Genomic DNA, 26,587 nt, shown 5'->3' with positions numbered 1-26,587 from the left:
GTTGATGTATATCAACGCCCGTCCGCGGCTGAAGGTATTAATATATATAATTCTAATTTCATTATAATGTTTGTTGTGAATTAGGTGAATTGGCTCATTCGATGTGTTTCCGTGACTTTTGGGAGGAGAGATGTCCCACCTTGGTTAGATACGCGATTTTTACCGTGTCTTTTGTAGCCGCGCTGACATGTTTTACCTATCTTATTGTTTATTTCATATGTTTCTTGCCGTTGACGTTCTCCCCGTTTGCTTTCCTGAATACTCTGCTGTGGCGGCTGCTGTAAACCCTGAACGACAACCTGCGAAACTGTATAGTGTAGGACACACTGGATGCAGCGTGTCTCCCACCTCATGAATAGCGCACTGGATGATGTGGATGTCGCCGTGTGGGAACGTTGTCCCCTCTCCGCTCTGCGTTATTCTTCGTTGTTAGATTGATGGTCAGATTTAGCGAAGCCGAAGCTCCGTCAGTCTGTGTTGCTCGAGAGAAGGACTTCAGGAGAACGTACGAATTTTGTTACTCTCTTTTTCGTGAACTGTATGAACGAGGATGTGACGCCTCTCTGCCCATCGAAGACGGCTCAAGCGGAATCAGACGAAGGGGTTACAGGTCAAACCTAAACCTCGATCGCGTGTTGAAGGAGAAGTGACGTCATTGTATGATCTTCTTCGCCATCACTCGCAATGTTGTTGCCCCTTCATTACATCTCTCACAATTGCTACGTGCCGCCAACTGACTTCGCAAGGTGATTTTCGATCTCTCCACCAGTACTAGGCGGAACTAGATATACATGAGACACTTTCACGTCGACGTTTATGGTGCCCTGAGTTTGAGGACCACGCTTGCTCGGAACGTTGTACCTTTGGCCGCCTTTCAGGCAGGTGAGGTTCTCTTATTGCCGCCTCTCAACCTCGTAAATCACGTGATGTGGATGGTCTCCCTAAGAAGTTTTATGTCCGCTTTTGGTCCCTCGTGGGTCCGACATTTACGGCGATGTTAAACGAGAGCTATGAGAGGAGGAGAACTGTGGGAGAATTGTGCCTGCAGGCTTTAAGGTGAGTCAGATCGTATCAATACCTTAACAACCAGATCGTGTCACTGCGATCCTTTTCGTCTTCTCACTTTGCTTAATTTTGAACATAAAACTGTTGCGAGGGCAGCCAACAAAGGGTTATCTTCTCTGCTGGCGAACTTGATTGGGGAGCTTCAGAGAGTTGCCTTCGTGGTTGCTCGTATTTGACTCCAATAGGAGAGTTCCGGGTTGCGTTTACAGTTGCTGCTGTCTCTTCTGTTCTCCGTGCCCTTGCTTTTCCGGATTTTAACAAGGCATTGGACCATGTTTCTCACAGTTATTTGGCCCATGTGTTGGAGATAATCGCTTTCATCTTTGAGGTTTGTGTAACTCTTTCCGACATATTTCAGGTCATCGCGGCGAAGATACTTGTTAACGGTCAGCTGCCGCCGCCGATCGCGATTAGCGTAGATGTGCCCCAGGGCACGCTTTAGATGTTCTGATTTCTCTGGAACCGCTATTCGTCGTCACTCGCTTCAGTTACGAGAAATGATCATTTTTGGTGCGACTCTCACGATTCGACAGTATGCAGACGATGTGGTGTGGTTCTTGTCTATCGTAATGACGAGTTTTCCTAGTTAAAGGCTGAGTTAGACGGTTATCGTAGTATCTCTGGTCTACGGCTCAAGGACAGTAAAAGCAAAATAATTATACTTCGCGGCTTCGCTAATGTTGCTGTTTTCTGTGCTACTGCTGTAGATCGGCATTCGTCTTTTGGGGTGGGGGGTGGGTGGGGGGGCATCGCATCGTCGATCGTTGCTGTCTTATAATGGCGACACCTAGCTGGATAACTGTAACAGAGAAAACGCAGGGGGGCGTACGGTAACGAAAACGGCGCCAAGTTAGACTTGAATACGATTCTGGCTAAATTCAAAGCATATAAAAGACCATTATTTGAATACTTCTGTAAAACTGAGCGATTGTACGGTGTCTATGTGTAAAACAAAACAAAAAACAATTCTTCAAAGAAAATTTGTTCTTATTTGCAACCACTCTATAATAACTTCAATAGTGGAAGAATCAAATAGTAGTTCAGATATAGGAAGTTAACTTACAGTTTTGTTATTGGTAGCAGTACTTTCTTTTTAAAAAAATGAAGTTGGTTTTGTGCAGAATAATTTTATTTGCGTAACAGCAATTGATCAACTATGCAATATTTATAGCATCATACACCCTAAATGTGACTAGCAGAGCTATGTTACATGAAGAGAGGGAGAGACTTTTTTTATTGTTTACTATCTTTACAGTGCATAGCGACTAACAGTAACAGGTGAAGAATCATACAGTTAGTCGCATATATACAAGCACACATTTTGTGAATGACAAAAATCATGCATATGATACGCATAACAATGTACATTTTGCAAGTGTCCATGCACACACACACACACACACACACACACACACACACACACACACACACACACTCACGCACGCGCGCTCATGCATTCACAAAATCACGTGAACGTGAGACGAAGCACTTGTCATGTAGTGACCCACTGACTTTCATTTGCAGTACAGTACACACATCATAGCCCCATGACACAAAGACTGCTTGCTGCACCATACTAGGAGATCCATCATCACCCAGCAAACACATCTGATACCTTTCAATCGTGAGAGCCTGTGAGATCACTTGATTCACTCTGGGTGGCGCCTACGTCGACACTGTCCGTACATCTTCGGTTTGAGCCCTACAAACTACACAGCAGTTAAGCATTCCTTTCATATTTCATCAGGCCCGATAACCTTCTTATCCTGAGGTTTTATCACGTAATGATTATTGGCAGCGTATCCAGATGTGTCGCATTCCTCCAGCTTGAACCTAATTACTACTTTATCCGGACCGCATCCTTTCACCCAGTAGATGAAACTATCTGTATCTACATAAAGTAACTTGACATAAAGATTTGGTTTTTCAGACTTGTAGTGGAATTGATGCATGTTGTAATGAGACAGGTTATAGTGAGATAAATGCACTGCCCGATCTTCGATCATATGGACTGAACGACACTGCGGTGAAGACGTAAAAACCAAAAATCCTCTACAACAAAGCTATGAAAATGTTTAAATGTCCACGTTTATAAACACTTAATGTAACTACAACGATGATTATGTACCTTTTAAAAAAGACAGACAATTAATTGTATTTATGAAATGTATCTCTCAAAGATTATGTTGCATAAATAGATCGATAAATGATAGTAATTTCTATATCAGGTTACCTTCCATTCAGAAGGCTGTTGCACGCAGCGACTGTTATATTAACTTGTAAATAATAGATATCAGCTATCAGTCGTCCTTTTGAAATTTTATTGGCAGATCTAGATTTCAGCTAGAAACTAGCGATTCTCAATGCACTATCATTTTTGAGCTATGCATTTAATGCCTGTTGGTCGGGCTTCATCCACAGTTCATTGAATGAGTATTTAACAGGCATTACATGCATTGATAAAAAATGATAGCGACTGAGAATGGCTAGTTTCTAGCTGAAATCTACATCTGCCAATAAAATTTAAAATGGGCGATTGATAGCTGAAATCTATTAATTACAAGTAATTTCTTTGCTACATGTTGGTAGAGGAAAATCTTTCTTTGTTTCGGCTGTTGCTTGTACGAGTCGGAAGTGCAAGGATGGAGAACGAGTTATGTATTTTTTGTTGATTTGTACTGTGAAGTGAGCCGGCCGCTGTGGTTGAGCGGTTCTAGGCGCTTCAGTCCGGAACCACACTGCTGCTACAGTCGCAGGTTCGAATCCTACCTCGGGCGTGGATGTGTGTGAGGTTAGTTAGGTTTATGTAGTTCTAACTCTAGGGGACTGATAACCTCAGATGTTAAGTCCCATAGTGCTTAGAGCTATTTGTATTGTGAAGAGAAATGACTGAAAATATATGAGTAATTCTGCAGAATGTCCACAAGATTTCACATTGTTATTGAAGTAGTAACCCGACCACCCTGTAGACAATTATAGAAAGACGAACCACAGAAAGGAAGAGAACAACAAGTCATCCACTTACAACAAAGAAGAGCAACAAAAAGGTGAGTATTTTTATTATTAACGGAAGTGTTTATTAAAATTCGACGGTCCTTGCCATTGGCTGCAGTGTGTCACTATCTCAGTGTGGCAAGGGATGTGAAAATGTGACGAGTCGCACAAATTACTAACTTACCCCAAACATCACTAACATCAGTGCTGGGCAACAAGAGAGAGTTGACATCAGAATTTGGAGTTTGGAGAGGTACAGAACACACATACTAATATAGACAGGTTTTGTTAATTCTATCGAAACCTTTGCCATATTCACAGCAACTAGTCTTTGATTGAAGATTGTGGCCCACTTAAAATGTGGCCTAGCGACCTAATCTCTTTCGCCATGATGCCCAGCCAAATGGTAAACCAAATGGAATTCGTGACAGATTGTAACATTCTCCATGGTTTTGTCAAAAGCTGAACTGTTCATTAATTTGTAAGAATCATTTTATCATGAAAGGCCCCTGTTTGGTATTAACATCATGGTGGTCGAAGGAGATGCTACTGGTGATTCCACGAAGTCACATCCCTCAATCTGAGACAATGCTGACGGTTTCTATAGTGTGAAACGTGTCTATGCTTGTTATCCAGTCTTGTCATCAGCTTGGGGACAGAACTATTTCACTGGACTAGGCACTCCGACACAGCAGCACGTAACTCATAGTCGTCAGATTGTCTGTGTCCTCCTCTTTGTGTCATGGGTTATTTGTCTTGGCGTTCCTCTTGAAGTACCTCGTAAATCGAAATCAGTCAACAGATCAGTCTCGATACATGTCTTTTTTAATATCGTATTCCAAGGAAGCCCTGGTGTGGTGCAATAGAAATCAGGATGCAAAGTGTTTGTGCCCAGGTATACACTCCGAAATTTCTCATAAATATCGGCGAGCAAGCGTAAGTAAGTCTCCGTTTATAAATTAGCATATCTCTCTGCGTCAGAGATGTAGAACTCCTGCTGAACATTCGCCGCTCACCTGTATTCCACATCCGTTATGGAAGTGTCTGTGAATCTGCTTGTGAATGAGATTATACCAGGATACAAGGTTTTATGGAATCTCTCCAGTGAATCCAGTCATATTTATGGGTTGACTTATTCTTCGTTACAAACTGAAATCTTGTATTGTTAGGAAATGCAGCTTAAGTAATATGCATATCCCGGCAATGCATCGTCTGAGCAAGTTTCTGAAGAGGTGCCAACATAAATCGTAGTCAATCCAGGAAGCGGAGCGATACCCTTGGTGTTATTCACTTGGAGAATGAAATGTATTTTTGTGCACTGTCAGAAACGCAAAACCATGCAGTTGCTCAACAAGAAAGTGTGCATCATACTACCGGAATTATGGAAGAAATGGGTATTTGTTGTGGCAGTACGTTCTTCAAGCTGTATGCATTATGAGCTGTATTATGGAACTTCACTGTTAAATGAAGGTGATCTCTCCATGGAGTTTCCACTTTTCTATCCAAAGGTAGCACACTAATATTACATTTAATTGCCTATTTGTATAAGGCTTCATTCTCCTTCGTTTTGCTCATTGGAATGTTTTGGCTATAAAGCCAAACAACAATCGATACAAATATTTCAGGCTCAGAGAACAGCCATCTTGCAGGATTATCCCAAACATAAATCATACAGTCAAACAAATTGATACGCTGCTAAATATGGTGCGTGTTGATTTGTGAAAGTGGTGTGAGAGACATTGGGATCACCTTCACAATGCAGCCACAGAAACTAGTAAGAACTCAAAGACAGCGTATCCAACAAAGAGACAAGGCTCCTAGTGCTGGCCATTCTTAAACTTTAAGAACTTTTTATCATCACTTGGAATTTGTATCCATATTCTGTCACTCAATCCTTCTCTCTTTTCCTGAAAATCTACCCGAAGCAATGACCGAATCCTGGGCTCGACATTCGCTCATTTCGTGGAAAATATACACAACTAAACATTGATTTCATGTTCGTCTTTGTATACACTATCGTGTATCTAATAAAATAAAATATGTTAATATTCTCATCATACACGTTTCCCCAGCAGTTCATTCGAAACAACCTGTTATACGTGTAATACACTGAAAGTAACGATCCGATGAGGACAGGTGGTCGGGGTCGCTTGCCTGGAGGGTGCAGAAGCCATTTTCGTAATTTTCGCTTTGTTCCCTTCCCCCTTTATTAGCAAACCGAATGTTACAGACTGTTCATATAGGAAATTAAATGTACATTCACATGGTGCAGGTTTTTTGTTGATTACGTGGATATTTTTCGAGTTGATGGAGGTGAGAGTGTGAGTTTTTGACGATTTCGTAGAAGACCCAAAACATCGCTGTTCTTCAGCTTTCTCTAGGACCAGTTCCGCTCGACAGCAAATCTGACCTAATAAGTACATTTTTTAGTAAGTTTCGTTTACCTCAGTTTTGTTCAGGGTGGTCATCTTCGATAACCTCATATTTTTCGGGATATAACATAAAAACTGAAAAAAATTATGCTTTTTGCGTTATTCGTCGTGTAACTAACGTCCTGCAAGGTAGTAAACATGAAATTCATAGTGAACATATGAATATATAGAACTGCTGAGAAAAAATTTCCATTTTGTTACGAAAACGGCTCTTTTCAACGCCAGCTGACTCGACTATTACATTGATATGTGAATGGTGGTGCCTATACGCTACCTTCTAGATCTCCATTGAGATACCTTCTACGAGACAACACAAGATTTAATATTGCCCATGCCATCCTGACCTATATCGACACAAAGGTCTTCGACCGTTGGCCTGGCCAGTTCGTTCTTTAGATATCGACTACAAATGTTTTGTAATGGATTAACAAGAGAGAGCACACGACCATTCGCCAGCTTCTACGACTGATAAGCTCTGATATAAAGATGAAGGAACGTGGAGTATCCTACCTCTATTACATCACTCAAGCTCAGCTCGACTCACTGGCCATCTGGGGTTGAGCCAATGCTGCCACCAGAGGTGGCAGTTCTGCATACTAAATGTCACAGCCCGTGTACATTAAAACCACTTAAAAATTTAAAGATGTATGTTTTTCTATTATACTATATACGTTCGCGAGTTGGCCACTGAAGGTGGATGGATCTCTCTAGGTACAGCTGCATTTCCTACTACCACATTGAAATTGTGTAGGAGAACCAATGGTAGCTCTTTTTATAGTTTATTAAAATTTTGTCTTGCAACGTCTGAGAGCGGTGGCGTTGTCTCATTCTCCAAAACTTCCCTATGCTTTTTGGTTCCCTCTCAACTCTCTGTGATGGTTGCCTGTTTGTTTCGGAGAATTCAGACTGTCAGCCGTACCTGCCATTTTTTATGTATGACCCATGGCATGCCACCTTCCCTACAGGCAAGTTCAAGATACTCTCATTTCGGCTATTTACTTAGGTGTACATGCAGTTCAATACAGGAAATCGTAAACTACATAGTTACGTACTGACAGTCATTGATACCGGTTCATATTTCCTTTATCGGTGGAAATTAATTTATGGCCATTTGATTTGCCTTTTGATTTCAGTTTCTACTTTAGTTAAAGGAAATTTTGGGGAAAACGGTAGTCTAGCATCACCCCTTGCTGCCTTTCTCTAAATGCATGTTGATGCTCATTATAGCATAAGTGCATCAAAGAAATTGTACTAATTTGCCATTGGGATAATGTAGCTACTCTTCTCTGGCCCTTTTTTGTGTGGAGAAGGATAGGATTCTGCCAAGATTACACATCATCATCTGTGTTCATTTCGCCAATCCCATCCGTTTCCAGTCTTATAAGGTCGGTGTCTCGCTCTCCACTTGGTATTTTGCTATCTAGTATTGTGACTGAATAAAGTGCATAAGTTCCTTCACTTGTGTTCTTTGATTGTAACCTAACTCCTGCGGTAGAATCAGCATGAATCACGCATTTTCCTACCAACAATCTGGATTTGACACAAAAGTTTCATCAAACAAATTAGTATGAGTTCCACTGGCTCATTAGAGACGTCAAGAAACTGGTTTCTGTTGATAGTTTCCTTGAAATGCAGTATGGCGTTCTGCTACCTCGAGTCCGCATAAACATCCACCATCAGTATCCTTAGTTGTGCATGATTTTGTATTGCCTTCAACCAGCACTCAAGAAGGAAAGCGAATTTCAATTCTTTGTACGTCTTACTCTCTTCAGCAACCACTAGCATTCATTCTGCTGCCTCTTCGGCTCTTCCCTGGGGTGTGTGCATACAAGTTTAATCTTCAATAGATGTGGCCACGATCTAGGTAAGGCCTCTCTAAACTGCTCCATTCAAATCTCAGCGTGTAAGTGGTTCAGTGCACTGAGAAACAACGTATATGTTTGCACTGACAGAAACAGTTATCTGATTTCTGCATCTGATTTCATCTTCATCGCTGGGCAATGTTTAAACGGACTCTGCAGTTAATTACCGGTGGAGTTATATGTGTGAAGGTATTCGCCTGATGTGACATAAACTGTCTGTCAGTTCTCTTAGTTGTTCTTGCTCTCGATTCTTCTGTTCTTCATCTGAGTTGTCACGTTCTGTCTTCCATTAGCGTTAGAATTTTTACTGCTCTTCTTCTCTTCCATTAACACATTTGGTGTTCCTCTGCTCCGTCGATTAATGTTGACCTGTGTCTCACTGAACCTTACAAAATCTCTAATCTCCTCATGTCTGCATAGCCTTATGGACAGTGTCCTATCAGATGTGGTTAAGTTGCACGTCCACACCTACGTGATGGCGGTGGTTAGTATCACCACTTATTTTATCACTTTTCCTAACTTACTCTTGTGTGAATCAATGTTTTGTGCATTGGTATCTACATCTTCTCCTAAACTATCTATAGTTCTCCTAGTATTTTGTGTCAAAGAATGTATTTTCGTATTAAAGTCTTGCACTTCCTCATTTACTTTCTTCGGAGCTCTTTCTTTACCTTCGTAACATACTTATCAACCTTTTAGCCAAACAATGTTGTTTGCCTTTCGCATATCTTCATGTGTTCGTCGAGTTTCTTGTTCGTGGCCCCAATTTGTTGTTCTATCCTGTAATCTACATTTGTAAATTGTTTCTTATTTTCTTCGACTATGCGTCCCTTATTTCTTCGCTTTTCTAGAAGCGTAAATAATTTTTCTCCTCTCTTTTATTTAATATTTCCTAGCTTCTCTCGAAATGCTCGGTTAGAAAACTCTTCAGATCGAATGCTGCTGGTTGTTGAGGCGTGGGCTCACGGTTAGCATCATTCCGTACTGTTCGTTAGTGACTTGTTATATCAGACGTCTCCGCTACATAGAAATTTCTCTATCATCTTCTCTCCTAGACTCAGGTTGAGACATTTTTTCGTTAATCTGCACCTGACTTTGCTCATTCCCCACATTAGTTTCATACTCTGATGCTACTTCTTATCGAACACTGAAATTTATATTCTGAATATTATCCTGCTGTACAGCCATATCTTAACCATTGTTTACCGTTTAGGAATTACTTGTAAGTTCTGTATGTAGCTCAGTCATTATTGCTAAATTTATAGCTTAAGAATTTGTAAATTTCTGTATGCTCTAACAATAGCTCTACACTTCAATACACGTATGTTTGATTAGGACCAATAAACCTGCAATAAACCGCTCAAAACCCACATATTCAATACAATTCAATGCCCTCCTAACGTAAAACACATAAAGTGCACAGAAAACAAATGCAGTACGATGCAAAAGCTCCACTACGATTTTCAGTTGGAAACTATACACATGTACAAACCTCACCTTGTTGAAATAGAACACATACGATGATCACACGTCAGCAACTTAAAATGACTTATATTCGTTAATTTAATGATTATTGAGAAGGAAAACGCAAATCCTTCTTCCAAACTTAAGTTTAAAGTGAAAACTTGTTGTGAATCTAACTGCGGCGACAGGGGTCCACAGGTAAACGTTTTCTGGCAGGGCCGTCGGCAAAATATAATGTGACATCGACGATGGAGAGTGGGTGGTGGGGAAGTGGTGGTATTGTTGGTAGAGGTTTAAAAATATCAATCTTTAACTGGATCTCTTAAAATGGTCAAAATAATTAAACTGTTGCCCACCAAACCAACGATAAAGGAGTTCAGTTATTTACGAAATAAAACAAGGATCTCAGTGAACCTAACTGCAAAAGAAATGATTTAACGATTATTGACAATAATAAGATAACGTCTTAGAAAATGTAGACATGAGATCTGGGATGTGATTTAAATATAAACCTACAATACTAAAATTATATCTATCCTAACCTGACTGCCGAGGGTTAGTATTTCAGTATAGATAGTACTGCAGAAGGGTATGCATTTACATTTACAGCTGGAGTTAAAAGCATGTTGAACCTTAAACTGCAATAAATTCTTGAGTATTAAGACTAAGATAACTGTACATTGTTAAAAATGACTCGGCTTTCACTACAGTTTACCTCACGGTTGTGGCTGGATCTTGACATTCTCCTAATGGCTGAAGTCCCTGCAGAACCAGGCATTGGCCCTGTACCAACAACTTGCATGTAATTATACCTTGGACAGATGAGACTTTCTTGTTACCAAAGTGAAGTCTGTTTCGAGGAGGCACCAGGCTGTCTAGTGCTGCGCCAGGTGACATCTGGTTGAAGAGCGACTTTCTGCAGTGCGCTTCCGACAAGGAAGACTCAGTTCCTTGTGTTTTTCTGGCGTCTTGTAATTTGACTTTCTGAATGATAAACATTGCAAGTGCTGACCATTGAAAAGCTATCTTAAAATGGGCTGATCACCCTCCCATACAATCTTTTCAGGTGGTTAATCCCTTCCCTGACTGCCTACTCATGTCAGTAAGGAAGGGTGAAGGGTCCAATGTAAGCACAGTCACACTTTTTACTGTTACTTCTGAACTGTTTATGTTAACCAATTTTTGTTATTTTTATAGTCTTGTGGGGCCTGAGTGCGATCTCAGTATCTCAGGATCTTCAAAGGTGTCCCAAGCGTTTTTCTCTTCCTACTGCACTTGCATAGATGTTATATTAGCGGTCCACGTATTTTAGCGAATTCTGACTGCCATCAATACCGAACGCAAAAGTGCTTGTGGGACGCTGAAAAAACAGAGTGCATCCCCCAGGCCAGACAGTTCATAAAAACAGTATCTGTCGTTCCCGAACAGACTAGCGATACAATCTGTGTTCCTATTTTTAGTGCGGCCGCCATCAAGCCATCGTTCTTTGAAATATTTTCCCGTCTAACCTCCTGCCGCATTTCTTTCCATGCGTTATGCGCCTTTTGCGGATTCTGTTGGGACTGTTTCCTGCTGGTTATTGTTCTCCTTGCCCACAGCCAAGTGCAAAATGCTTTCTTAGAGGCTTCTCATTTAATGTACAGGCAGTTCAATGTAGGAACTTATAATCTACATAGATACGTGCTGGCAGTCACTGGTACTGACTCACATAAAATTTGTTCGTGCAGACTAATTTATTCCAATTTTACATGGCGTTTTATTTCATGTTTACATTAGTTATGGGACAGTTTGGGAGAAAGGATCACGTAACACCTACACAGATGTGGAGAAGTATATCATCCACGCATTAAATCGCATCACTTGAATGTTTACCAGCACATACAGCCATTTCTGTGTCGGAAGCACATACTTACTACAATATGTGCATCAAAGTTTCAGCAAGGTTCACCCTTAATCTTCGTGGGACTATTCATATTGCCCAGATCCTAACTCTTACACTGCTCGATTAATTTCACTGTTGGTAGTAACTCTTCTCTACAGTTTTGTAAAGCGACGTCCATGCATGCCTTTTAAAATACATCGTTCCGCAGTAAGCGTAATATCCATTTAAGCAAAGTAGGTATGAGCAAACACTATATAGCAGAGTACCCACAGCTGAGCGAAATATTACATTCTGGAATCACTGTTGTGATACCTTTAGCTGTTTATGCCAAGGCACAGGTGTTTATGTTAGGAGGTCCGCGCATGGGCGAGAGTTGTAAGCTTCTTGAAGGGGCTTCCGAGAAGATACTGGCCTCAGCGACTGTACGAAATGGACGCTACATGAACAATATTAGACCCTAGCGGCTGTACCCCCAAGTTGATTTCGTCTCCTAATATAACTGTTGTTTCCGTTGGCTTAAAACCATTTAGCGACTTGTTCTGACTCGATAGTCATTCACAAAGTTTTTTTCATCTGTATCTTCACTTTAGTTTGAACAGCTCTAAGATTTGCAACTGGACTTGCTTCGGTATGCAGGGTAACATGATTCGCCACTGGTGTTGTCTTCTGACCTTGACTTTATTTGTAGCAGTGCTCGTTTTGTATGTTAAATAAGTGCCATTTTGATGATGTTGGAATACGACATATACTTACATTTTTCTTGAAATTATAGTTCTCATAAATGGAGCATTTTCACTTGTCGTTTAGTATATTAAACAACACAGTGATATGACACACCAAATAATCAACAATTGCGGACCCAACCTTTCATACCCACTAGTAACGTAATACAGTTCTCTTACGCCATCAACTTTCAGCTTCTCTCAGCGATGTTTATGATATCACGAAAGTTCTTGTAACTATAATTATATAGCACTCCGTCTTCATGCCACGAGTGGCCCATCCGACCGCCGTGTCATCCTCAACGGATCGTGCAGCCACGTCTCGATCCCTGAGTCAACAGATGGGGACGTTTGCAAGACAGCAACCATCTGCACGAACAGTTCGACGACGTTTGCAGCAGCATGAACTATGCATCACAGACAGGAGCGCCTGCGATGGTGTACTCAACGACGAACCTGGGTGCACGAATGGCAAAACGTCATTTTTTCGGATGAATCCAGGTTCTGGTTACAGCATCATGATGGTCGCATCCGTGTTAGGCGACATCGCGGTGAACGCACATTGGAAGCGTGTATTCGTCATCACCATACTAGCGTATCACCCGGCGTGATGGTATGGGGTGCCGTTGGTTACACGTCTCGGTCACCTCTTGTTCGCATTGACGGCACTTTGAACAGTGGACGTTACATTTCAGATGTGTTACGACCCGTGGCTCTACCCTTCATTCGATCCCTGCGAAACCCCACATTTCAGCAGGGTAATGCACGACCGCATGTTGCAGGTCCTGTACGGGCCTTTCTGGATGCAGAAAGTGTTCGACTGCTGCCCTGCCCAGGACATTTTCTAGACCTCTCACCAATTGAAAACGTCTGGTCAGTGGTGACCGAGCTACTGGCTCGTCACAATACGACAGTCAGTGCACTTCATGAACTGTGGTATCGTGTTGAAGCTGCATGGGCAGCTGCACCTGTACACGCCATCCAAGGTCTGTTTGACTCAATGTCCAGGCGTACCAAGGCCGTTATTACGGCTAGAGGTGGTTGTTCTGGGTACTGATTTCTCAGGGTCTATGCACCCAAACTGCGTGAAAATCTAATCACATGTCAGTTCTAGTATAATATATTTGTCCCATGAATACCCGTTTATCATCTGCATTTCTTCTTGGTGTATCAATTTTAATGACGAGTAGTGTAGTTCTCATAAATAGAGCATTTTCAATTGTTGTTTACCGTATTAAACGAGAAGTTGGTATAAGACAAAATAATCAACAGTTGTGGACCCAACCTTTCATACCCACTAGCAACGTAATACAGTTCTCTTACGCCATCAACTTTCAGCTGCTCTCAGCGATATTTTTGATATCGCGAAAGTTCTTGTAACTCTAATTGCATATAAAAGCAAAAGAATGGAGAACCATGATCGTATTCGCTAGCGGTGCCTGACATTTTACCTGACGCTGTCTGCTGACCAGAGGCGCCGAATGTGCAGGCCGAGTGCGTGACGACGTGCGGCGCCGACGGCATGATGCTGGTGGACGCGGCGCAGGAGTCGTGGCCGCGCGACCTCTCGCTGTACGTGCTGCGCTGCATGTACGACGTGCCGCTGCCGGAGCACGCCGAGTGCCTCGCGGTCGACGCCCTGCTGCGCATGCTCAGCCTCGACTTCGAGGTGGAGGAGCCGGCCAACGTGGAGTACATGTCGCCCTCCGGCCGCGCGCCCTTCATCAAGTGCGGCCGCCAGCTGGTCTCCGAGCTGGTGAGTCTCCCCTAGGGCTAGTGCTTGTCCTCTGTATTTGCTACTGACAAGCGAACCTCCGCATCGCACCCCCCCCCCCTCAGATGTAGTTATAAGTTGGCACAGCGGATAGGCCTTGAAAAACTGAACACAGATCAATCGAGAAAACAGGAAGAAGTTGTGTGGAACTATGAAAAAAATAAGCAAAATATACAAACTGAGTAATCCATGCGCAAGATACTCACAGGGGAGTGTTATGGGACCATTGCTTTTCACAATATATATAAATGACCTAGTAGATAGCGTCGAAAGTTCCATGCGGCTTTTCGTGAATGGTTCAAATGGCTCTGAGCACTATGGGACTTAACATCTATGGTCTTCAGTCCCCTAGAACTTAGAACTACTTAAACCTAACTAACCTAAGGACATCACACAACACCCAGTCATCACGAGGCAGAGAAATTTTCGTGGATGATACTGTAGTATACGGAGAAGTTGCAGCATTAGAAAATTGCAGCGAAATGCAGGAAGATCGGCAGCGGATAGGCACTTGGTGCAGGGAGAGGCAACTGACCCTTAACACAGACAAATGTAACCTATTGCGAATTCATAGAAAGAAGGATCCTTTATTGTATGATTATATGATAGCTTAACAGACACTGGTAGCAGTTACTTCTGTAAAATATCTGATAGTATGCGTACGGAACGATTTGAAGTGGAATGATCATATAAAATTAATTGTTGGTAAGGCGAGTGCCGGGTTGAGATTCATTGGAAGAGTCCTTCGAAAATGTAGTCCGTCAACAAAGGAGGTGGCTTACAAAACACTCGTTCGACCTATACTTGAATATTGCTCATGAGTGTGGGATCCGTACCAGGTCGGGTTGAAGGAGGAGATAGAGAAGATCCAAAGAAGAGCGGCGCGTTTCGTCACAGGGTTATTTGGTAAGCGTGATAGCGTTACGGAGATGTTTAGCAAACTCAAGTGGCAGGCTCTGCAAGAAACGCGCTCTGCATCGCGGTGTAGCTTGCTGTTCAGGTTTCGAGAGGGTGCGTTTCTGGATGAGGTATCGAATATATTGCTTCCCCCTACTTATACCTATCGGGGAGATCATGAATGTAAAATTAGAGAGATTCGAGCGCGCACGGAGGCTTTCCGGCAGTCGTTCTTCCCGCGAACTATACGCGAATGGAACAGGGAAGGGAGGTAATGACAGTGGCACGTAAAGTGCCCTCCGCCACACACCGTTGGGTGGCTTGCGGAGTGTAAATGTATATGTAGATAGGATAGTGTGAGCTCAGGAGCGCCGTAGTCCCGTGGTTAGTGTGAGCAGCTGCGGAACGAGAGGTCCTGGCTTCAAATCTTCCCTCGAGTGTAAAGTTTACTTTCTTTATTTCAGCAAAGCTTTGATCTGCCCGTTCGTTCATTGACGTCTCTGTTCACTGTAATTAGTTTAGTGTCTGTGTTCTGCGACCGTACCGCAAAACCGTGCGATTAGTAGACGAAAGTATGTGCCTCTCCAATGGGAACCGTAAACATTTGATCACAAGGTCATAGGTCAACCGATTCCTCCACAGAGAAACACGTCTGATATATTCTATCCGACACTGGTGAAGGCATATGCGTCATATGACAGGAATATGTTGTCGATCCACCTAACTTGTACACTTGGCGAATGGGTAAAAAGATTCTTCTAACTTGCCCGATTTAGGTGTTCTTGTGGATGTGAGAATCACTCCCCAAAAAGTGATGAGAACATAAGAGTTTGTCACATAAACTGCCACAAATGAATGCAACAGTTTCACAGTCGCACAGCTTTCCCTGTGCTCTGTAAAAACATATGTGTTTAACGTTTTCAAATTTTTCCGTGTGTAGACCGTCAAATTCTGCATATTGTAACCTCCCCACAAAAAAAAATTATTAGTTAATATTTTAAATGCAAATGGACCAAGAGCTAAGTATAACCTCCCAGAGAAATTTAATGACAAAGACAATTAAATAAAAATTAGCTATCTGACCCAAATGTAAGTTCCCCACAAAAATGTAAGTCAAATTAATGATAATGAAATGTCAGTCACAATGAAAACTCAAATAGACCGAAATGTCGATCTTTAGGCCCTGTTCATTAATTAAACTGTAATCCTTACCTTAGTAAAACTGCATCTGCTCTTATTTTTCGCCATAGCTTCGAGGAAATTCATTGCAAAAATTTTGAATTTAAGGGAAACTTTTCTTTAAGGAATAGCAAGGGAATATTTCTTTCATTAAAGGATTCTTTGTTAAAAAATTGCTTTGAAAACAAAATTATTATTGGGGCGATTCTTGCACAAATTAGTTACAGTTAATTTACATTATTAGCTGAGCGCAATGCTGCTTCATTACTTTTTTTAAAAATAATATACCTCGTCCTGAATCATGATCAGAGTGCGATGTCGATGCCCGCCGACTGCTCACACACAACTAAACTACCGAGTACATACACGTTTCATAACCCTGCACTGGGGGGGCAAAAATTTGGCAGCGATGGTGAGTCATTTGGACTTGCCAAGCGCGGCAAAATTTTTTTTAATTAATCAATGTTTACAATTTACAGAATATTTAAATGTAGTACATGAATTAAATGTGGTGCACATGCACCGATTACAAAACATTTCAGACAAAGACAAAATATAAGTACAAAACATATCAGAAAAATGTATATACAAATTATTTGATAGATAACAAAGTGCACACGCAGTGAAAAAATTCTTTAGCATTTTCAGAACAAATAAACAGAATGGCAAAAAAATCATGTTGACAAAAGGTATACAGAATAAGTACAAATCATATTGAAAAATGAGAAAAATGCAGAGGCACTAAAGTTCAGTAGAAGACATATTAACCCATAACATAAGTGCACATGCACTAAAAAACTTTTGAACATTTTCATAACAAATAAACACAAAGGTAAAAAAAATCATTTTGACAACTGACATAAGTGTACATGCAGTGAAGTTGAGAATATATCAGCAAATCACAAAATGTATTAATAAACGGCAAAAATACACACGCACTGTATATGACTTTTTCATTTTACAAGAATTAGGGAAGGAATAGGAAGGATTGCGTCATGGTTGTAGCACTTAGGTTGCACGCAGCTGCATTGAAAGTCCATATCTTTCCACAGAAGTACAACACCAAGTGAGACAATTTGCAGTTCTTTTCCTAGAAGTATTTTTCAGCGTATCCAAGACACTGAAATGTCGTAGTAATATTTCTTGTTATCATTTAGGCAGTACATCAGGTACGCCAAACAGTGGGACCATAATAACATCTTCATCGCTCACGGTGGTGGACAGCATGTCGTGTCAACACCACGCTCTTACAAGGCACACCAACATAGAATTAGTGCAAAAACCAAATACAGTGCTCCATGACCATGAGGATGGACAAGACAAATGGATATTACAGTAATTCCAGGTAGTTAGGTCAGAAGGTGAAGGACATTGAGTAACAGACAAGTCTTGATTAGTAATTACATTACTAGTTTGCGGCATTCATAGCCTAGTTATTGAACATTTCTGTACCATTTATTTAGTATTACAGAACAATGTTCATAAAATTAAATTATTGGCATCATGGGTAATTGTATTACAATAAACAGCGGCAGTCTTTGGCCAGTTACAAAGCATATTTATTATGACAGAATAATGTTCATCAGAAGCCTTCATTGAAAAGGAGAGTCAATTATTGGCCTATCATTAAAATAATACATTGAGTTATACAAATTATTGGCACTCATTGGCCAGTTACCAAAACATGAAAAGTCATCATTGAAAACAAGAGCTAATTTAGTTACATTAATTATCTGCACTCAGTGGCCAGTTACTAAAACATGAAGTCATTATTGAAAACAAGAGCTAATTCATTTAGTTACATTAATTATTGGCACTCAGTGGCCAGTTACTACAACATGAAAGGTCATCATTGAAAACAAGAGCTAATTTAGTTACATTAATTATCGGCACTCAGTGGCCAGTTACTAAAACATGAAGTCATTATTGGAAACAAGAGCTAATTCATTTAGTTACATTAATTATTGGCACTCAGTGGCCAGTTACTACAACATGAAAGGTCATCATTGAAAACAAGAGCTAATTTAGTTACATTAATTATCTGCACTCAGTGGCCAGTTACTAAAACATGAAGTCATTATTGAAAGCAAGAGCTAATTCATTTAGTTACATTAATTATTGGCACTCAGTGGCCAGTTACTAAAACATGAAGTCATTATTGAAAACAAGAGCTAATTCATTTAGTTACATTAATTATTGGCACTCAGTGGTCAGTTACTACAACATGAAAGGTCATAAATCATTTAGTTATAGTAATTATTGGCACTCAGTGGCCAGTAAGTATTGAATAGTATAAAACATTGTTCATCATTCAGTATTATTCAGATCATTAAGAAGTCATTATAAAAAATCAGTTAATTACAATCATAGCATTAATAATCATGGGCATTATAAGTAGTCTCATTACAATAAACAGTGGCAGTTATTAGCCAGTTACAAAGCATTATTTTTTTTGTATCATTAAGAAGTAATTAATGAAGTGACATACTATTCAGAGCCATTCAGTATTATTCAGAATTTTCTGAAACTGGTATCATTATTTGGGATTGGTAATACATTTTTTTTTGTGCTAGCAATGCATTGCCTTGGGATCGATAATTAATTGCTGAGGCATAACAATATTTGCTTTTGACCTATTGCTGCAAATGAGGATAGGTAACGTCATTCGTCATGAGTCAGCTGTAGCAAGGTTGTGACACAAGGCAGTATATGTGATCACATTTATAAATGATAGACCCAAATGGGTAAAAAATAAAAAATGCAAGTACTATTATAGGCTTAATAAGTAACAAGTTTAGTAAGTATCATGAAAGGCTTCTCCTGGAAAAAGTACAAAATGGATTATTGAGCTGAAAGAAGAAACGCATACTATGCTGAAAAGTAGTGAACTTCGAATTAACAGGTAGTGAAATGTGTATAAAATGTATTCCATAGCTGTCCTTTCCAAAACCTTCAGTCATCCTACTATGCAATATAACACCTGCTGTCAAAGCAAACTGCAACAAATACTTAAATAACTACATAGCATAAATACATAACTTCAACATTATCCTCATCTGTAAAGAAAAACTTCATTATCCATCACTTCATTATCCATATTATCATAACTTCATTATTATCATCACCTGTAAAGAAAAAAACTTCATTATTCATAGTAGCATATTCTTCATCATTACTCTTCATCAGCATTCATTATCATCTGCAAAAAAAAATCACTTCATTATTCATTATACAACTATTCCTTATCTCTAGCATATTTCATAACTAAAACTAAGATGTGTAGTTCTGTCTGACAGCCTGCATCAATCGCCTTGTATTCTGAAAGAAAAAATTAGTTAAGACTGCTATTCTACGATGTGTATAGTATATTCTTGTTAATGCTTGTTAATTCTGATCCATTTACTCTTCCTCATAAGGTGTATGTATCTTCTTTCGTCTATTCCGTAGTTGAAATTCCCATTTCTGTTTAATTTATTTCCTTTACGTATCATTTCTTTCCGAAATTGATGAACAAAGATTAATCTCTTGCATTTAAATCATATACCCACTAAATAATGACTGGTTAATGGTGACACAATTAAGCATACAGCATAACATGACAGAAAACGTAATATGTCAAAAGCATAGACAGTGTTGAAAGGCAAAAATGTACAGACAATATCACAATGCAGCAGAAAAAAAGAAAATGTAAAACAGTCACGATGTTGAGATATCATAGGGCAAAAAATGTCAAAGTCAACTGGTGTGTTATACGTTAGCTATTTCATAATGTATACAAACAAAACAGGAAAACAATCATACACACAAAAAAAATTAAAAATGTGGACGTTCTGATGTGTAACGACAAGAAAAGCGACCTGCTAACCTCACCTTCCCGGGCACTTGCCAAGAAAAAAATACGATAGTCATCAATAATTAGTCACATAAATATAATGGCATAAGTGGGCATAAAATGTGTAAGTTCATCTGTAAAATATGCACGGTCTGATGTGTAACGACAAGAAGAGCGACCTGCTAACCTTACCTTGGCGGGCATTTGCCAAGAAAAAATACGACGATCATCAGTAATTAGTCATGTGAATATAATTGCAGAAATGATCATAAAAATTAGTAAATAGCATTACAGTGTGATAAATCGTAAAGTATGATCACTCAATAAAGGGTTTTATGTTTGACCAATGGTGGTTGCCTTTCGATTTTCTGGTTCTCAGAGTTTCGACGTGTACAACATTGGGGTGAGGAATGCTGCGAATTCGATATGGACCTGCGTATAGAAGTTCAAATTTACTGCACCTACCTTTTAATTTGCTCGATAAATAGTGTGTACGTACTAATATCTTCTGTCCCATGTGAAAGTCTCGACGTGTACAAACCTGTTTTTGCTGTCTTCTTCGGCGCTCTGCGGCACGTTTGATGTTGTTTAGCGCAATGTCAATTATTTCATGGTGTCGTAATCGACGAGATGTAGGAAATGTTACTAATTCTTTAATTTTGTTAGGTGGTTCAACGTTTTTCAGTATAACAGACGGAGATAGCATAGTGGATTCATTTGGTATGGAATTAATTACATCTTGGAATGAGAATATGTGTGTGTCCCAATCAATATGTCTTTTGTGGCAGTATATTCTACACAGTTTACCAATTTCTTTCATTAATCGTTCACAGGGATTCAAAGAAGCATGGTACTTGGATATATAGATCGGAGAAATGTTTCTAGCTCGTAACATGCGTGTCCATATAGCAGAACGAAATTGTGATCCATTGTCAGAAATTACTTTCATCACATGTCCTACATGAAATAGAAAATGTTTTACAAATGCTTTCGAAACAGTTTTAGCAGTAGCTTTGCGTAACGGAGTGAAGGTTACAAATTTTGAAGTGAGTTCAACAGCGACAAAGATGTAGCAAAAACCTCTGTTAGTTCTCGGAATTGGACCAAAAATGTCTACTGCGGCCATATGTCTTAATTTAACAGGTATAATGGGGTATAATGGAGGAATATGTGAAGTTGTGTCTGACTTAGCTTTCTGGCAAATTTTACATGACGCTAAAACTCGTCGTATACGTTTTTCCATGTTTGTAAAATAACAGTTCTGTCTCAGTATAAGAAAACATTTTCTGGCTCCGTAATATGCGTAGCTTAAATCAGTGTACCAGATTAATTTGTTAACCAGTTCGTCAGGAATGCATAATAACCAATTGTTGCTGTCTGGATGAGAGCGACGAAATAGAATGTCATTGCGTACAGTGTAGTGGTTCCTAATCGTAACATTATTCCTATCTTGCCAAAGGTATTTAATTTCTTTCCACGCATTGTCTTTGCTTTGCTCTCGTACTATGTTCTGTAATGACGATGAAATAAAATTTTCAAATGCAACTTGCTGAATGTACATGACACTGAAATTTGCTTTGCACAAGTTGGTTGCTACGTCTTGCTGATTGTTGCTGAGAGAACGCGATAGTGCGTCTGCTATAACATTTTGTGTGCCGGGAATGTGAACAATCGTAAAATTAAATTCCTGTAAATAAAGTTTCCATCTACTTAACCTTTCGTGAGTAAATTTAGCTGAAAGTAAAAATTGTATTGCTCTGTGGTCTGTGTAAACGGTGGTATGTCTTCCATAAAGAAAATGCCGAAATCTGGTAAAAGCCCATACAACACATAATGTTTCCAATTCTGTAACGGAATAATTTCGTTCAGCAGGTGACAGAATGCGGCTTGCAAATGCGATGTTTTTAATTACTGTAGAGCCATCTTCTTCAATTTCCTGAAAAATATGTACGCCTAAAGCGGTGTTGGAACTGTCGGTGGCAATGGAAAAATTTCTGGTAAGATCTGGGTGCGATAAAAGTGGAGCATTCAACAAAGCATGATTCAGGTTCATAAATTCAGAGTGTGCTTGCTTATCCCATGACCAAATAGTGTTTTTACCTGTTAATTGACATAATCTAGGTGTGTCTAAAGCAGAGTGATGAATAAATTTGCGAAAAAAGTTAATTAAGCCCAAAAAGCTGCGTAATTGTTTCTTCGTTGTAGGAACAGTAATGTCACGTAGAGCTTGAAGTTTTTCCGGATCAGGTGCAATGCCTTCTGCTGAAATTACGTGTCCAAGAAATTTTATAGAAGTTTTGCCAAAGTGCGATTTACTAAGGTTAACTGTGAGTCCTTGTGCATGAAAAGTTTGCAACAGTTGTTCTAGAATCAGATTGTGTTCAGTCCAGTTAGCTTCTGCAATAAGAATGTCATCTACGTACGTCGTAATTTTGTCCTTAAGTTCTGTCGGAAGTATTGTGTTCAAACCGCGAATAAAGGCTGCAGAAGAAATAGTTAAGCCGAATGGTAATTTGCAAAATTGATAACAGTCACCAAAACAGAGAAAAGCTGTATATTTTCTGCAATTCGGATGAAGTTGAATTTGCCAAAATCCCGATTTCAAATCTAATGTGGAATAAATAGCAGTACCATGAAATGTTTGTAGAAGTTCTTCTAGTGTCTGTGGTCGATCGGTTTCATTAATAATTATGTCATTAATGTGACGTGAATCAAGTACAAGGCGAAGTGAGCCATCTTTTTTCTTAACAATATGTAGCGGGTTTATGTACGGACTAACTGCTGGTTCTATAATTCCTTGGTCGAGCATATCCTGCAATTCTTTTTTAACTTGTTCTCTATGAATATACGGAATAGGATAATGCTTTGCTTTAAATGTGTCATGCTGTTTGACTTGAAATTCATACATAAATCCAGACATAGTGCCAGGAATGTTGTCGAAAACTGGAGCTTGCTGTAAAAGAATTTTGTGTAATTGCGTGCGTTCGTCGTCTGTATTTGCACTACTTTGTTTAACTTCATCGGAAATCATCTGCATTACGTCGTAGTCAGCTTCATCTGGAGTATTATAGTTATGTACGTACGTATCCGTGAACAATGTGGAATTACAGTCTATGTTACGTGTTGCGGAAATGACCTCTGTGCGGTTAATTGTTTGTTCTTCCGCAGATAAGGAATGCTGAAATTCTAAAGCTAATTGTACATTTTCGTCCTTCAACATTAAATAAGAATTTTGAAAATCGACCACTGCGTCGTGTTGTATGAGAAAATTAGTACCTAAAATTACGTCTGTTGTCAATAAAGGAACAATCCAAAAATTTGAGTGAAATGTGTGACCTGCAATACAAAATGATAAATGCGTCTTTAATTTAACGTCTACTCCTTTACTCGATACTGCTCCTTTCACTTTCGTTTTGCCTAAAGGTAATGTGGGATAGGTGTTCTCTTTGTTACACTCGTTAAAAGTTTCTTCATTTATTACTGACATAGGTGATCCGGAATCAATTACTGCTGAAAATTTCGATGAACCAAAAAAAATGGCTCTGAGCACTATGGGACTCAACTGCTGTGGTCATAAGTCCCCTAGAACTTAGAACTACTTAAACCTAACTAACCTAAGGACATCACACACATCCATGCCCGAGGCAGGATTCGAACCTGCGACCGTAGCAGTCGCACGGTTCCGGACTGCGCGCCTAGAACCGCGAGACCACCGCGGCCGGCTTCGATGAACCAATTTTAATTTCGATGACAGGATGTAAAATGGTTTTCTGAACAACTGGTCTTTCCTGCAAAAGAGTGTCTCTGATGTCGTCAAAAGTAATTACATTTTCGTGAACAACATTCTGCGTGTCTAAAGTAGTGCTCATGTTACTGGAAGATGCGACCTGTACAGTATCTAGTCAGATTCTATTTGACGTGTTATTGTTATCAGGAGGATGCTGTGGCATTTCTACTATTTGAACAGTTCTATTACTTCTTCCAGACGTGTTACGCTCTGGATGATACCTACTGTCGGGTTCATTCATGAGAATATGTTCTTGCGGATGATTTTGCTGTTGGTACGATCGACTGTTATTATATGTACGCTGACAATTGCGCTCATCATTTTTACGTCTGTCGTGATAGTCATTCCTATACGGTGCATTGCGATAGGAATTGAAATACTGTGTTTTCTGTACGTAGTTGTTCCTTTGCTGCCGTGCGTTACTGTTTGTTGGATCTGGGACTATACGTGCACGCGGCGAAACATTAAAGTTAGGTTGACCTTGTGCATTATATTGTTGGTTAGGTATGCTAACTGGCTGGTTTTGTTGCTGTTGTTGCGAAAAACCTTTATTGTTACTAAAATATGGTTCCTGCTGCTGATAATTTTGACGGTATTGATAATTGGAATTTGGTGTGTTATTAAAGTTCGGTTGGTTGTCATTCCTAAAGCGTCTATTACTTCTACTATTGAAATTACGTGACTGATCGTAATTACTGGAAGTTTGCTGACCTTGGTTGTTATATGAAAAATTTTTGTTTACAAAGGAATAATCAGATTGTTGTACTTCCAAGAGCTGTAACAGATCTCTGAATGCTGAAATATTTTCTTTTTGTTGACCTGTTAAAAGTGACACTCTTAATGATCGTGGTAATTTAGAGATACATAATTGAATACGTGCAGATTCACTATAGGGTTCACTTAGGTACTGGTTTTGTTGCACCATGTGCTCAAAAAATTGCGTCACACTGGGAAAATTTGTGTTCTCATAATTTGGCAAACTAATTAGCTGATCTTTAATTCCGCGCTGTGTCGTCTTCGACCAGTACGCTGATAGAAAAGCATTCTGAAACTCTTCTACCGAATAGCATTGTCTCGCGATCGGTCTCATACGAGTTGCCGGTTCGCCTTCCAAAAAACTGCAAATAAATTCAAGTTTATGCGTAACGGGCCAAGTCGGTGGAAAAGCAAAGCTAAATTGTTGGATCCAATCTAGTGGGTGAATCTGTGTTCTGTCATTCTTAAACACTTTAAATTTTCTTACTGACAGAAAATGTTTGTAATCAAAATTATTGTCTCTGTATGATGGAACAGGATCAGGATTGTAAGAGAATCTGTTGAACTGTGGTTGTTCGGAATCTAAGTCCCGTACTCTCTGTAGATTACTCAAATTATGCGCGCTGCGCGAGTCTGACAAATGTTCGAATAATGGCGTCTGCTGTGATGTGTTATTAACCGAAATATTTTTCATCTCTGTTACTTCTTGTTGTAAACTTGACAACTTTCTACGCAACGTGTTATTAGACGAATCGATCTCATTAATTGTCTGCTGTAAATTTTCAAATTCAGGTGTTTGATTAAATGAAACCGGTGAAGTATCGTCTGATTTATTGTCATTAGTACTTTCGATAACATCAATACGACTGGCCAATTCATCACATTTTTCAGTCAGTATTTTAACCTGATCATCGGTTTTAGAATCGGAGGCACTAATCTGTTTTTGCAACTTACGTGTAGTTTCGTTCAGTTTTTTAACGTCAGCTTGAATTACATCGGAATCCTGTGTTAGTTCTAATTGTTCGAATCTGTCTGTCACTATCTGAATATCCGCTGTGTGTGTATCTGTTTTTGATTTAAGGTCAGAAATCTCATCACGTAATTCCGCGTTCAACTATTTGATGGAATTAATTTCGTCGGACACTGTGGCAATATTGTTGTCTACGTATGTTTTTGCTTTCGCAAACATTTTACGTTTGTCTTCCTGTCTCTGAGCAGTGATTGTTTCCATGACTTGACGTTTGACTTTATTTTGATCCTGAATAAATTTGCGGAAACGCGTATCACTGTTTTGTATGTGAAGACTAAGACGTTCGTTAATTTGTGTGTTCTGTTGGTCGAATTTCGCGTCAATCTTTTCATCCATTGTGCGTGAAAGTTCTGTTGTCATTGCTTTAAACTCGTCGCGTAATTGTGTAGCCTTTTCAGAGCATTGTTTAGCGACCCCGCTAATTTCGTCTCTAAGTGTTTCTGTTGTAGCTGTTTGCATTTCCCTTAATTCTTGCGCAACAGATCTAATTTCTTCGCTACTTTTTCTTGAACACGCCTCAATTTCCTCGCGTAACTGTTTCTTAGTGTCATGACACTGCGCGGCAACGGCTCTAATTTGTTCACTAAGTTCCCTGGAATTGCTGTCTAATTTTTCATTTAACTGTCTGGAATTGTTGTCTAATTTTTCATTTAAGTGTTGTTTGAGATTTTCGTTATCTTGTTTGTTCTGTTCTCTAAGATGTCTGAAATCTTCACTCTGTTGTCTGAAATTTTCTTTACATTGTTTGTTATCTTCACTCTGTTGTTTGGCCTGTTCACTAAGTTGTTGTTTGAAATCTTCACTATTTTGTAGCAATATTGCCATAATTTGACCCAATATAACAATATCTACTCCATTCTCTGTACCGTTTGACAGCGTATTTGCATTTGTCGCGTTTTGTGTGACCATTT

General features: G+C 39.7%; 1 protein-coding gene across 1 annotated transcript in view; it reads left to right on the top strand.

Moving 5' to 3' along the window:
* LOC126234831 (metaxin-2-like) overlaps window positions 1-26,587 on the top strand; it is a 166,672-nt gene that overhangs the window by 52,109 nt on the left and 87,976 nt on the right. The window contains exon 2 of the mRNA XM_049943573.1: window positions 13,894-14,177. Within this exon, the coding sequence (XP_049799530.1) occupies window positions 13,894-14,177 (284 nt within the window). The remainder of the gene's footprint in view (window positions 1-13,893; window positions 14,178-26,587) is intronic.

This window comes from Schistocerca nitens, chromosome 2, assembly GCF_023898315.1.
Source record: "Schistocerca nitens isolate TAMUIC-IGC-003100 chromosome 2, iqSchNite1.1, whole genome shotgun sequence".
In the NCBI taxonomy this organism is placed as follows: domain Eukaryota; kingdom Metazoa; phylum Arthropoda; class Insecta; order Orthoptera; family Acrididae; genus Schistocerca; species Schistocerca nitens.
Note: the sequence above shows the minus strand (reverse complement) of the source record. Positions and strands in the feature narration are given on the sequence as shown.